Source organism: Trachurus trachurus, assembly GCF_905171665.1.
Source record: "Trachurus trachurus genome assembly, chromosome: 5".
In the NCBI taxonomy this organism is placed as follows: domain Eukaryota; kingdom Metazoa; phylum Chordata; class Actinopteri; order Carangiformes; family Carangidae; genus Trachurus; species Trachurus trachurus.
In genome coordinates this window covers 29,119,665-29,133,397 of record NC_139896.1, presented here as the reverse complement: position 1 = coordinate 29,133,397, position 13,733 = coordinate 29,119,665, and the positions used below count along the sequence as shown (strand labels likewise).

General features: G+C 42.8%; 2 protein-coding genes across 2 annotated transcripts; both read left to right on the top strand.

Annotated features, from left to right (window-relative positions):
* The first annotated feature begins 248 nt into the window (after window positions 1-248).
* il17rc (interleukin 17 receptor C) lies at window positions 249-9,068 on the top strand. Its single transcript, XM_083971611.1, has 15 exons — window positions 249-346; window positions 666-995; window positions 1,293-1,548; window positions 3,593-3,699; window positions 3,795-3,909; window positions 4,008-4,049; window positions 4,151-4,269; window positions 4,439-4,495; window positions 4,579-4,633; window positions 4,737-4,969; window positions 5,425-5,478; window positions 5,572-5,623; window positions 5,732-5,827; window positions 5,964-6,002; window positions 6,102-9,068. The coding sequence occupies exons 2-15, from the start codon at window positions 888-890 to the stop codon at window positions 6,767-6,769; spliced, it is 2,001 nt and encodes a 666-aa protein (XP_083827737.1). The 5' UTR covers window positions 249-346; window positions 666-887; the 3' UTR covers window positions 6,770-9,068.
* Window positions 9,069-10,359: 1,291 nt separating this feature from the next.
* Window positions 10,360-13,523, top strand: creld1a (cysteine-rich with EGF-like domains 1a). Its single transcript, XM_083972474.1, has 6 exons — window positions 10,360-10,435; window positions 11,193-11,408; window positions 12,128-12,211; window positions 12,780-12,875; window positions 12,960-13,100; window positions 13,198-13,523. The coding sequence occupies exons 2-6, from the start codon at window positions 11,222-11,224 to the stop codon at window positions 13,416-13,418; spliced, it is 729 nt and encodes a 242-aa protein (XP_083828600.1). The 5' UTR covers window positions 10,360-10,435; window positions 11,193-11,221; the 3' UTR covers window positions 13,419-13,523.
* Window positions 13,524-13,733: the final 210 nt, after the last annotated feature.

Sequence of the window (13,733 nt, the reverse complement as noted above, 5' to 3'; positions counted from 1 at the left end):
GTCTGTCCATTACTGTATTATTTCTTATTTCTTTTAACATGTCCGAAATAAACTGAAACTAACTAACTTAACTAACATGAGAGGGGACTGTGTTGAGACTAAATCAGAGAAGGACAAATAGAGAGAGAGAGAGAGAGAGAGAGAGAGAGAGAGAGAGAGAGAGAGAGAGAGAGAGAGAGAGAGAGAGAGAGGGAAAGAGAGAGAGAGCGGGGGAGGGAGGGTGGGAGGGTGGGGCGTCTCATGAGTCAGGACACTGACACTGTTTTCATGACACATTGGCTGCTCTGACGAGGTGTAGAGCTGAGTATCAGTGGAGAGGAAGAGCTTGAAGACGGCCTCAAACCAAGTAGGTAACAGATGATATGTCTATGAGTGTCATTTAAAACAACTTATTATATTACATTATCATTATAAAACTTGATCTCAAATATCTGATTGTTTGTATAATGCCTAGGTTTCTTTTTTTTTTTTTTTTTTAAAGAACAGACTTTTTTCTCTTCCCAGTTATCGTATCCATTAAAGGATCTGTGAACTTGACACATCAAGTCAATGTTACACAAGAAAACTATTGGAGCTAGCTTGTCCGGAGTTGTTTTCACAGCAGTTGACAGGAATCCTACACCGGCACCGGCATTCATTTACAGTATGACTCTTTTCTCCCACAGGCAATAAACAAAGGTTGAACCTGGGCAGCTTGTTATGATTCACTGATTGCCGCTCAACTGTGACGTTCCTTCACTGGAAATCATCACTATGTTTATCTCCAACCCAGCAGCGGGATGGGGGGGAAGAATCTGGATGTACTGTTTCACATTTTCAGTTTTGGAGAAGAATCGGTGCAGACAGCCGCTGTAGGACTCCAACCTTTCTGAGTGTCCCCAGGAAATATGTCCCCACATGGATGGCTCATCCTGTGGGTTTCACTGACTGTCCTCTCGTCAGCCAGCGCTTTGGAGCTTCTGGGACGTGACAGCGATGAAGTTGTTTGCTCACAGGTATACTCCAGGACACACAGCTTGTATAAACACACACTTCCCGTGCTGCAGTACAGTACAGACGGTTCTTGTTGACAGATTACACATTTAATTTTCTTAGAGTACTGACCTATGCCGCTCTGACGTTTTAATTTCCCTTCACACTGATTTAATGTTTGATTGTCAAACATTTCATTAAAAGCAGACCAAGGGTTACAGCCACCTACCAGCTTGTCACATCACAGGCCTGTTGGACGTCCAAATATTTGTTGTCCACACTGTCTGTATAAAATGTCACATGTTGCTTTTTTCTTCCAGGGTTTCTCTGAATGCACCATGAAGGATAAGAGTCCCCTGCTGCTGGACAACGATGGTGATGCTGTGGATGTTCTAAACCTGACGGCAAATTTGAAGTTGTGCTCAAAGAGCGGCGAGTCGTGCACTTTGTGTCTGGTGATAGACACAGAGCTCCACATCCATCTGGAAAATGACAGAGAGGATGAAGAACACTCTGGGTTTGATGATGAGGAAGCGGAGGAGGAGGAGGACAGTGAAGAGATGAGAAATCCAAAAGGTATAACAAAGGACTACATGCAGCCCTTTATTGTAACATTGCAGGCAATGACCAGTGGTTTTGTATGTTAAAGCCCCTACAAGGAACTTTAACCTGGATATGCAAAAGTCTCTGGTTTCTGCTGATGTCTCTGTGTGACCTAAAACAGGAAATTAACCAATCTGTGTAAAGACTAGCTTTTTCTAAATAGTGAAACCAGGAGGCAGTGGTGGGGTCGGACCACGGACGAACAATTTATGGCACTAAGACCGGAGATGGCACGCGCGACAGGGCTCAGGACAGTCCCCGTTAAATATGTATTTAGGATGATAATTAATAACCCCCGGGGCACAGTTTGTTTTTTCACTGAAAATGCGCATATCACTGTTACTACACAGACAGTGAACAAATTCTTGCAGCAAGAGACTCCTGCAGACCTGTCTGCCACAGCTGCAGCCAGGGCCGTTGTATAGGGGAGAAAGGTGATAATTCGAGGGGCCCAGCGCCCAGTAGGGCCCACAAAAAACCCCAGTAGTCTAATCTTTGAATAACTGATTTATTCTGCATAAGACCCTGACTAATACTCATAGTAATGCTGCATTAGCATGAAAACAAAGTAGGCTAAATAAAAAATGATAATACTAGGGCTGACCCAAAAAAATCGAAGCTTTGTTCGTTGCCATGGTAATCGATCATGAAGTCCGTGATCGATTGTTTTTTCTTCTTCCTTTTTGACACCGGTTCTCATCGGCAATTGTTACATTAAAATGAGTAGGCGACTTGGCATCCTGGAAACCTGCCTGATTTTGGAGATATGCAGTGTTTGTTTGCCATTACTTACATTAATTCCGCTACGATCGCGCCCCCTCCCGGTCAGACGTTACGGTCGCCGCCGCCTCAACCTCCCCCCCCCCCCCCCCCCCCCCCCCCGGCCGTCGAAGCTTTGATTATCAAAATATGATAATCAGGTCAGCCCTAGATAATACATATGTAGTCTAAGAAAAAAAGTGGAAAATTCAGGGGGTAGGGGCCCAGAATTCCTACCAACGGCCCTGGCTGCAGCCACGGAGTGACAAGCTCCTTCACAGCCGAGGCAGGCGGGGAGGCTCGGTCTCACTAACCTCAGCGGTCCTGGTGCTCCACAGACCAAGTCTGTCTTGGCCGATCAGAGCTCACACTCCGCGGTGGGCGGCCGATAGACGACAGACGACAGACGACGGTTGGCTGACCGAGACTCCGTTCTCCTCGGCCCCGAGTTTCAAACACCCGGCGGGTGAAGGCAAGGCGGCTGGTTTATGCTCCAGCCAGCCCAGTCTCTCTGCTCCTCTCACCCACAGAGCTCCCGTCCTGGGCTATAACGTCAGCCTGCTCCGCTGTCCTGCTAGAGGATGTATAAAGTATTTTAAATGCATTTCAAAAGTAATTTACCAAAACTGCTCACAAAAAAGTTATAGTCTGGAACTCTGAGGCGCGAGCCAGATAAACGTCTTTACAACAATACGCGCTAAAGCTCATGGGAAATGCATTCATTCCGGCAAAACACTACCACTTTTGTCCACAGGGACCGCCAAAATCAACACAAACTGAAAGTTCCTTGTAGGGGCTTTAAAGAACATGAACCAGGCCATTTGTTAACCTTTATGTCACTGTGAACCATCTCCTAGTGATTTCCTGCTTGACACAAAGCTTTATTTATTTATGTGTTAACCAGAGACAGTGGACAGTAATGAACATTCAGTTTCCACATTGCATTCCACATTAGCTAAATAGCTATTTTTCAGCTATTAGATTTGTTTTATTAATGCATGAAAATCATTTTTTCCAGCTTTTCTGAGGAAATATAGTCGATGTAGTTGCTATAGTGGAAAATCTTTTGAACGCTACCCAAGGTCTGACAGTGAGATGCTAGAGAGTTAACGTTAATGCGAAAATCATAATGCGAATGGAATGTGAGGTGTGGGTGTGGAAGAGATTTAGAAGAGCTTCTCTGACAGGTAACATTATCATTTGTGTTTCAGTCACACACCAAAGCTTCATCTCTGACTTGTTCTCTCTGTTGCAACAGTGTCTGTGACAGTGTGTTACTACACACCACAGTGGACCATGCCCACATGCAAGAAGGTGGAGTTTACGGTTAATCACACAGCTCTTACGCAACAAAACCAGGGGAAGGTACAGTCAGCTCTATGTAATGAAATATGGCCTCATACAGTGTAGGCTCACTTCCAGCTTTCTGCTCTTATTCACTCACTGTGTGTCTTTTGTAGGTGTCCATGGTGATTGCTGAGCCATATGGGCTTTCCTTCAGCAGTAAAGTGTTTGTTTATCCTCATAAATCCCCGCTTCTAAGACAAGAAGTTCTCTCTCCTTCTCTAAAAGAGGGTAAATGTTTCACTTCCAAGCACCTATTTAAATCACAAGTGTCTGCTACAAATATGGTAAGGGTGTGTGACACTTACTGTATCATCATGTGCCCTCAGTGTGTTCCCAAGAGCTGAAGAGATGTGTACAAGAGTGTCGTGGTAAGACAAAAAGAAAAGTTCTCACGTAACATTTATTGGTTTCACTTGCTTTTTTATTTGTCTTTGGGCAATAAACAAGGTATCTCTTTCCTCTTTTACAGTGCCTGAACTCAATATTTCAATCCACGAGGAGGTGAACTACGTGGAGCTGCTGTTTGACGGCAGCAACAGCAGCCTCCCGTCTGTGTGCATCCAGTACGAGCAGAATGGGACATGTCAGGTCAGTGTTATCAGTGTTTGCATCTGGTGCCTGTTACAGTCACCTGTTAGATGCAGAGGTGGAGAGAGAACTCAGACATTTAACTCAGCTACAAGACATCTGTTTGTAAAAGTCAGTGTACAAGCTAAGATAAATAAAATATATTTCTCTCTGATATGTGACTTTATAGAGTTGGACCAAGAGGAAAATCCCGCTCTATTCTGTGACCCACTGCATGTGTCTTCAGGTATTGTTTTTAACAAGTTGACAAATTAACAGCACTCTGATCAACACAGATTTATATGATTGATGTGTTTATGGTTTTTGTAGGCGTGGCATGATCAGAACTACGTACGCTCTGGAAGCTGCCCCTTCAAAAACATGGGTGAGAAGCTTCAAGGGCTCTTTGACAGATTTAGGATGAATGATGAATGAATGAATGATTGTTAACCACTGGTGCTCTGCTGTTTCTTTTATGTCTGTCCCAGACATATCCCACAGGAACGTGTGGGAGAATGTGTCAGTGGCTGTGGGCCAGGCTCAGTCAAACTCCCACGGCTCCATGCTGTTGTGGAACATATCTGCCCCCTGCAGGCTGGAGGGTGAGGTGTGGCCCTGTCACAAAGAGCACAGCTGCAGGGAGATGAAGGGCTACAGACAACAGCTGACTGGTGGCAGATGGACACAAAACAGCAAAGGAGGGTTAGGGTTAGGACTCTGGGTAAGGAATCCATAGTGAGCCTCATTTTAATGTTTTTCTCCTTTCCCCTTAACTACAATTTATACACAAAATATGGTAACACTTTATAATAAGTACTATTAAGCATTAGTTAAGTATCAATAAATACTGAATTCTTCATTTATAACACATGAATACTCATTAGTATTTAGTTTAGAAATACAGTTAGTGCTTATCAATGATAAGTAAAATATTTCTAACTATGTTTTTAAACTACATACTAATGAGTATTCATGTGTTATAAATGATGAATTCAGTATTTAATGCTTAACTAATGTTTAATAGTGTATATTTATTATAAAGTGTTACCCAACATCGAATTTAATATAATATAATATCATATCATATCATATCATATCATATCATATCATATCATATCATATCATATCATATCATATTTAGGAGACTAATAACAGTTACAATTGTGTCCTTCTCAGGAAAAAATGGGGACGTTTGCAGACATAGACCTTCAGCTCTCACCATGTGTTATGGTAATGTATTCTCAACACTAAGCAAGTCATATAGTATGAATTATCAGAGCTGAATAACTATATTGTTTTTACTGTATTTATCCATTTGTGCAGGTAAAAGTAAAGGGAATGGAGTCTGAGCTGGGTCCATTCTGCTTCAAAAACAGTAAGCGTGTCACACATTATAAATATTGAAACTGATACTGGTTGGGACATGGTTTCCAGTGTTCAGCAGTACCTGGTATTAACTGGGTTGTGTTTTGTACTCCTTTAGCTGACAGGTGGCGCTGGAGTCTCCTGGTTGTCTGTGCTGTGCTGCTGGTTTGCTTGGCTGTGCTCATGTTTTATTTACAACATGACTTTGTCAAGAGTAAGTTTTGGTTTTGTTTGCCTTCATCCTTTTGCATTTTGAGTGCTAAATAAGTAGGCTATTCCCTCAAAGAACAGTCCCGAAGTATGCAGTTATTTATGCATTTAATTTACTCTTAATTCTCTGACTTTTATAGAATGGGTATGGAGCTGGCATCACGGTGGACTTGTGAAAAGTGAGTTGTTTTTTTTTGCATTTCCTAAAAAATACATGACATCATCAGTGGAACAAGTGAATTTTCTGACTTTTGTCCCATTGTTTTCCCTGTTTACAGTTGGTAGAAAGGGTCACGTGGTGCTGCTGAGCCCCCCAGATCTGGATGGTGGTGTTTCAGATTCAGTTTGTCGCCTTGGCTCTCTGCTCTGCAACAAAGGCTTCAATGTGTCTGTGGACCAGTGGAGCAGGAAGGAGCAATGGAACCGGGGTCCTCTGCCATGGTTGCACTCAAAGCTACAGGAGATGGACAACCAGGGAGACCGAGTTGTGTTGGTTCTGACCCGGAAAGCCATGGAGAGGGCAGAGCAGTGGATGCATCAGAACAAGGAGATTATTGAGACAAAGGAGAGGGGTCTCCCTCAGATGTGCTCCCCCTACTCTGATCTGTTCACAGCCGCCCTGTGCATCATTCACGCTGACAAGCTCCAGGGCAGGGCTGGAAAACGTTTTCTTCTGGTGACATTTGAATCCCACCTGAGCAGTGACAGGAAGCTACCTGAGCTTCTACAGGGGCTGCCTCTGTTCCAGCTCCCCTTCCAGACTCAGGCTCTCCTAACTGAGCTGACTGTGGAGCAGGCTGGAAGATCAGGTGGAAAGACATGGACATGGTGGAAATATGGATGGAAAGCAAAGACTAAAGAGAAACCACAACAGCAGATGACATCACTATGTAAATACACTGGAGCTGATAAAAACTTGGAGTCAGAGCCTCTGAAGGATCCATGAAAGAGACGTTCATCCAAGACTGGGATGAAATAAAGATCAGACATTCTGGAAGCTTGGCAATAATCTTTATTATGGTTGTTGTCAACAAGAGCAAAATCACCAGTGGGTGATTCTACCTCTCAGTGTTTTCAAGGCCAGTCATGTCCACATACAGTGGCAAGAAAACAATGACAAACCTTTAGAAGGACCTAGTTGTATGCATGGATTGGTCATAAACCATGATGTGCTCTTCATGTGAGTCAAAAATGTAGACAAAGGCCCAGTCTCATTTCTCTTCCCTTTAAGGGATAGTTCAACATTCACGTTACGAGACCGAGCTGTTTTCGAGGCAAATGCAGAGACTGCTTGCCGAAAAACTGCGCCCGACGGGAACGCGCATCAGCGGTTTTGCATGAATTTACCTTGAAAAACGACTCTGTCTTGTAACGTTCTGATATTATTTCATAGCGTGGTGAATGTGCAGGTCACAACTTGTCCACGCGAGCGTTTTGGAGTTGTTGGATTGTGTATTTGATGAGTTTGATGAGGGAAACCAAGAAATCCCATTAGCCTCCGTAGCATAGCTCTGAGCAGCTCCACCGTTCTAAAAATAGCTTGCACCGACAATTAAAGGTAACGAACCTACTGCTATAACTATAGGGATTATGGCAATGGGCCAATTTGCCAAAATGTTGAACTATTCCTTTAACACTAGCACTTATTGGTTTTCGAGTGACCTCCAAAGGGAGATACCCCTTGACGAATCAAGTGAGAAGTGAAAAAGAGATCTGGGACACCGCTTAGCGTAGCTGACCTGAGGAGCCACAACCTGTGGTGGGTTTTCATTCAGGTTTGAAAATGCCAGCTCCAGCGGTGTGTCTTCACCTGTTGCGTGGGCTTTGATGATCTTTTTTTGTTTGATGAACCAACGACGAAGAAATGCAGAAAACAGAAGACACCTTTGCCACTTTTCACCTTGCACTACGTTCAAAGTCTGCACCTGGCCTCCCTCTGGTTTAAGGGGTGGTTTTAAGGGTTGAAAAGTACTTCCCTTTTGCTCTTAAAAGAATTGGGACACCCTGCCCTGACACGAGAACGTGCAAAACTGAGTGCTCGGGCCAAAATCAAGTGGAAGTGGTTAAAATGGCACAGGGCCAAAGTGTCTCTGGAATAGCATTACACAATCTTTTGTCTTTACATACTAGCGCTTCTGGAGCATTTCTCTTACATACACAGAGAAAAGCCTCAGCTCTGTCTTTCTCACAGTGATTCTGGTTTGTAGTTTGAAATGAGTCTCAGGAGATGTACTTTGATGCTTGGGTTTGGTTCTCCCATTTTAAACCAATCCTCTTCTGACTTTAGCTGCTGAGCAGTCACATAATAGCAACCTCTGAGGCTGAAACATTAGACCACCATTGGAAGTGCCAAAAACTGCAGTGAAAGAGAACAGGCACATGTTACTTCCACAAGCCACTTTTTTGGATTAGCTGGGAATACAGAGATCAGCCCACTCTGAGCCTCAGGACCTCCCCTCAGAAACATAGCTATGGGTGACGATATGGAGGCCACATCCATCTTTATTTACATTCTGTGGGCAGTCACCACCAATGTGTCTCTGAAAGGATTCAACCTTAGTTTCATCAGCCCAAAAAGCTTTTTCTTAAAGTAGCACTATCGCAAATTCCAATTCTTTGTTCGGCCACTAGATGGGACCAGTGGTGCAGCGTATCAGATATAAACATATATATAACATAACAAAATGTTTTTTTTGAATTCTGCATTTGCTCCATAGGCAATACACTGTTGGCTATATTTGTGTACAGATAGTTATGGCTCCCCTGGACTTATTTATTGCATATTTTACTTTTTTTTTTTTATTGCAATTACTGCTGTATTTGCGATAGTGCTACTTTAACAGCACTGAGCACTTAATAGAACGTTTGGCAAGCTTCAGGTGCATAGTGCAGCAGCTCTGTAGCTATCACTCTGAGGGTGAGCATTTTTAGACAGTGTGTAACTGCTGACTGATGACAATGTAACCATTTCCTGTAAGAAGTCTTCTTGACCCTAACCTACACCTCCAATATCCACTTTGCTTTATTTATGCCATTATCCAAAGTGTTCACATACGTTTTCCAGCCTACACTGTAAATGTCTGTTGTTTTAAACATGTACATTGACAAAACAATGATGCTTATATGTAATTCGTCAGTGTTTGTTCTTGCTTGACCCTTGGTTGAAGACGTCACTGTGGTTTGTACATGAATTAATTTTATAAACAGTGCTGATTTCAAAGGACCGACCCACTTGCTTTTTTTTTCTCCAGTAAGATTTTACTTAATTTCCCATGACCTCGAGGCACTGCAGCAAACATTACACAAGCAAGGAAGCAGTGGAGTTAGTGGAGTTGTGTAGGTCTGTTTTCGGCTGAGGATTTGGTGCAGGTAGTGCAGGAGATGTGTAATATGTCCACATAACAAGTTGCCGTCATGGTTTGTGTCTCTCGTCCAGTATTTAGTTCCTGTTTTATTTATTTATTTAATTAATATATATTTTGGGGCTTTTTCCGCCTTTAATGTACAGGATAGTAGAGAGAGAGACAGGAAATGGGAGGCAGAGGAGGGGGGGGGGGATTCGAACTGGGGCCGCCTGCAGTAGCCTCAACACATGGGGCGGGTGCTCTACCAACTGAGCTAAACACTGCCCCTAGTTCCTGTTTCATATTGAAGTTCTGTGTCCTGTCTTCCTGTGTTCTCCCACTTGTGATTACCTCATGTGTCTCACCTGTGTTGATTGCACCACATGTGTATCGTTTCATCGTGTATTTGACCTCAGTGTTTTTTCCCCATTGTCCTTGGTCGGTTTGTTCTGTCAGGATGTAGAGAACTGGACCCAAAATGCAGAAACACAAAGTAAAAGTAAAGTACAAAGAATTTTTAAACTTACAGAAACAGAGCAGGAATACACAAGGAAAACACTGGAAAGCAGGAAAACAGGCATGGAACATGGACAAGAGACGAACCGACAAGGGACAATGGGAATACACTGAGGTTAAAAACACGAGGGAACGAGACACAGGTGGTGCAATCAACACAGGTGAGACACATGAGGTAATCACAGCAGGGAGCACACAGGAAGACAGGGAATTGAACTTGAATAAAACATGAACTAAGACAAATAGACAATCCATGACAGCTGCAGTGCTCGTGATCTGGACAACAATGCAGCTGATAGCAGTGTCAGAGTGTTTGTTTTGGCATTGTTGTTTCTGGTGAAGATCAGTGTAATATAAAATACATCAGGACATCTTTTATGCAGGACAGTGTTAAACCTAACAGCCCACAGACTAAATGTGTCCACGTGGGCCTACTGTAGGCCATGTATTCTTGTCTATAAATAAATGTGCCTCTTTCTGTGCATCATGGCAGATCTCGGCTTGTGATTGGCTTTAAATATAGAGGACGGTGGATCTGATTGGTGCAACCCACTGTCAAGTACAGCATGAAGAGAAGCGCTTGTTACAAACTACATTACACTCTAGTGGGGCGGGGTAGGAGGCTCCTGATTGCCCCGCTCGGTGGGCACGTGAGGGTCTCGGCCTGTAACCCGATACGAAGCAGAGCTGGGACAAGTGCGTCTGCGGCGGTTTGAAACTTTACCAAAGACTGAACAGTCCAGATTCACAAGGTAAATAAGATCCACCATTTATTATCCACTATTTAGGTTGACTTTAATGTATGTTGATTGTTGCAGTAACAAAATGACAGTAAGTTAATTTGTAGACAGGAACCTGTAGGAGACGAACACCACAACAGGTTTACAGGCCACGTTTCAGTACCAATATAATGACATTAAATTGTCATTAGCAATAAAGGCACTGTGAGGAATTGTTACATAACCAGCAACATATAGCCTACTGTATATCTGTGCATCTACAGGAGAAAATGAACATTTCAGTTCATTGACTCTGTTCATGCTCTTTGTAATGAAACACAAAGCCACAAGCAAGGAAACTGGTGTGTAGTGACTAACAACAGAAGTATTATTAGAATAGAAATCTTTGAAACTTTAAAATACTCATAATGGAATAGGGACCATTACATTGGCATACTGTATACATGTCTATAACTTCAACTCTTAGTAACTATAAGTGTAGATATAGCTAGTATGTAGTGTAGTGTAAAAAAAAAAAACATTTAGAAATATTAGAACTGTTAAATATTGTTATGTAAGATGAAGTGGAACTTCTCCTGTTAAGTACCTGTTACCTATGCTAGAGTATCCATTAGAGTTAGAGTTAGAGTATCCATGTTGTTACTTAAAAACATTATCGGGGTGATTGGATAAAAACTAAACTAACCTCTATTCTAATGTGGCAGCTCTCTTTTCTGAGCTGTTATACTTGCAAGCAACATTTAACAAACCTGAATGTGATGTTTTGGAGGGGATAAACAGCTTCGTCTTGTGGAGCAGATGAGGCCGATGGGAGTGAGGACGTTTGACGGGAACCTGAAGCTGCTGCAGGCTGCCTGGCTGTGCTGTCTGCTGGCCGTTCAGGTGCACAGCTGTCCTGACAGCTGCAACAAGTGTTCAGGCCCAGGGAGCGACCAGTGTGAGGACTGCAGAGCCGGATGGACGCTCCATAATAACACCTGTGTAGGTACTGTAAAGCAAGATTTGTCTATGAGTCTGGAAATCATCATGTAGGGGAGACGGGGGATGGTTGTAACACTTATAATTTGTCCATCAGGAGCAAGTTATGAATCACCTGATTGACTCTGTATGCTCAGTTTAGTCCTTCTACTATGAAGAAGTAGTGGCAGACACGGACAGTTTTAGAGGGAAAGAACTAATTTTATTTTTTATTATTTATTATTTGTTTATATATCATTTTTTGTAATAGCATTGCCTGCTATATTATCAAACCTAAATCATGTTAATTGTGTGTCCATGTAGATATCTTTCATGCAAGTTGTAAGTGCAAATGTTTTAGTTGTTAGCTGTAAGGTAAGAGTTGAAGAGAGTCTGGTTAGTTGTAATAGCAATTTAGTATATTAACCTACTCCAACCCAAATTTTAATTGCATTTATGTTTTCTTTGAATTTCAATATGCCCAGGTCTTGAAAGACAAAGATGAAAGTGTTAAGGTTCAGGGTGTGTTACAACTAACCCAGACTACTGTATGGGGTGAATTGTAACATTTCACTCCTTGTGTTTAAGACTAAACTGCAGTTTGTCTCATATTTTCAACACACTGGGGATGGTTGTAATATTTTTGACAGTCTGTATCTTGGAGTGATTTTAAGCCAGTCTCCCCTACTTGTTAAGACAAAGAGCGCAGTCATTCTATTCCTAAATATGTGTTGATGTGTTTCATAGACATTGATGAGTGTGGCACTGAGCTGGGCAGATGTCCTCCCAGCAGCTACTGCTTCAACACCGAGGGCTCCTTTGAATGCAGAGGTCAGTGGGTCAGCAACTCAGCACTGTATGTACAGTATTCATGTCTGGAGAAAAAGAAAATGGCTTGAACAGTATTTGAAGAGATGTTCTAAAAGAAGACCAGTTACACCACCTTTCAACTGACATCACAAGCACGCGCACCTCCACCTTTCTTACAGGTTTTTAAAAGACAGGTTAAGCCAGTGTTTTTCAACCTTGGGGTCGGGAGCCCCATGTGGGGGCCTGGAATTCAAATGGGGTTGCCTGAAATGTCTAGTATTGATTAAAAAGATGATAAAAATATTTTTTTAACTAATTATTATTCTTTTTAAAATTATGATTCCACAGACAATCTCAAACAACTGTATTCTATACTTTAACTTTCTCAAATATAAATCAAGTTCAAATAAAATGCAACGTATAAAATCTGAACTCATCTGAGCACATCTTGATTGATGCGGGTCGCCAGAAATTTGTGATGTAAAAATGGGGTCACGAGCCAAAAAAGGTTGGGAACCACTGGGTTAAGCCCTTAACACAACACAGTCTGTAAATGAAAATATCACACAGTCTCCCTCTCTTTCCACAGACTGTGACTCGGCCTGTGTGGGCTGCATGGGCAGTGGACCAGCACGCTGCAGAAAATGTGCTCCAGGCTACAGACTGACAGGGTCCAAGTGTTTGGGTAAATTAGAAACCAGAGGTCATTTTTAGTATAATTTAATCAGCATGTGCTCACTGTGTGTTTTCTTCTGGTTGTTGTGCTCAGACATAGATGAGTGTAGTGACAGGGTCCTGGCCTGCCACGGCCTGGATGAGATTTGCACCAACACACACGGCTCTTTCCGCTGCAACTGTGCTAAAGGATTCATCCGTAGAGGTGGTGTGTGTGAGAAGAAGCGGCTGCCCAGTGAGTGTCAGCACACACACACACACACACACACACACACAGAGCCACACCTAACACCTCACAGCACCGGCTCACCCGTCCATGCTTCCTCCTGCAGGCGATGAGGAGAAGGGTCTGTTTGAGGACATCCAGGACGATGAGGTGCAGGTGCTGCAGCAGATGTTCTTCGGGGTGGTGCTCTGTGCTCTGGCCACGCTGGCTGCTAAAGGAGACTTGGTCTACACCTCTGTCTTCATGGGAGGCGTGGCAGCCATGGCAGGGTACTGGTTCTCTGACAGGGGGGACCGTTTGTTACAGGGCTTCATCAAGACTCGGTAACGCTCAGATCGCAGTGTCAGATTTTGTTTTTGGTATTTTTCAGTTGGATACTTTTTCTGATGCTTTATATTGTCTTGTTATAGCTTGTTTGCTTTTTTTAGGTTTTTTTTTATTTTTTGGGGGGGGGTTGTGTTTTGTGTGTGATGGGCCACTGATTATTTGTGTCATTTTTGCTTAAAGTGGAAAAAAAAGTAAAAAATAAATGGGGAAAGAAAGAGGAAAAAAAGGTCCCCACTATGGGTGGTGGTGGTTGGGATTAAAAAAAAAAAAAAAAAACACTCAGATCTAAAAAGGACTTCAACTTTTTGTTGTTGT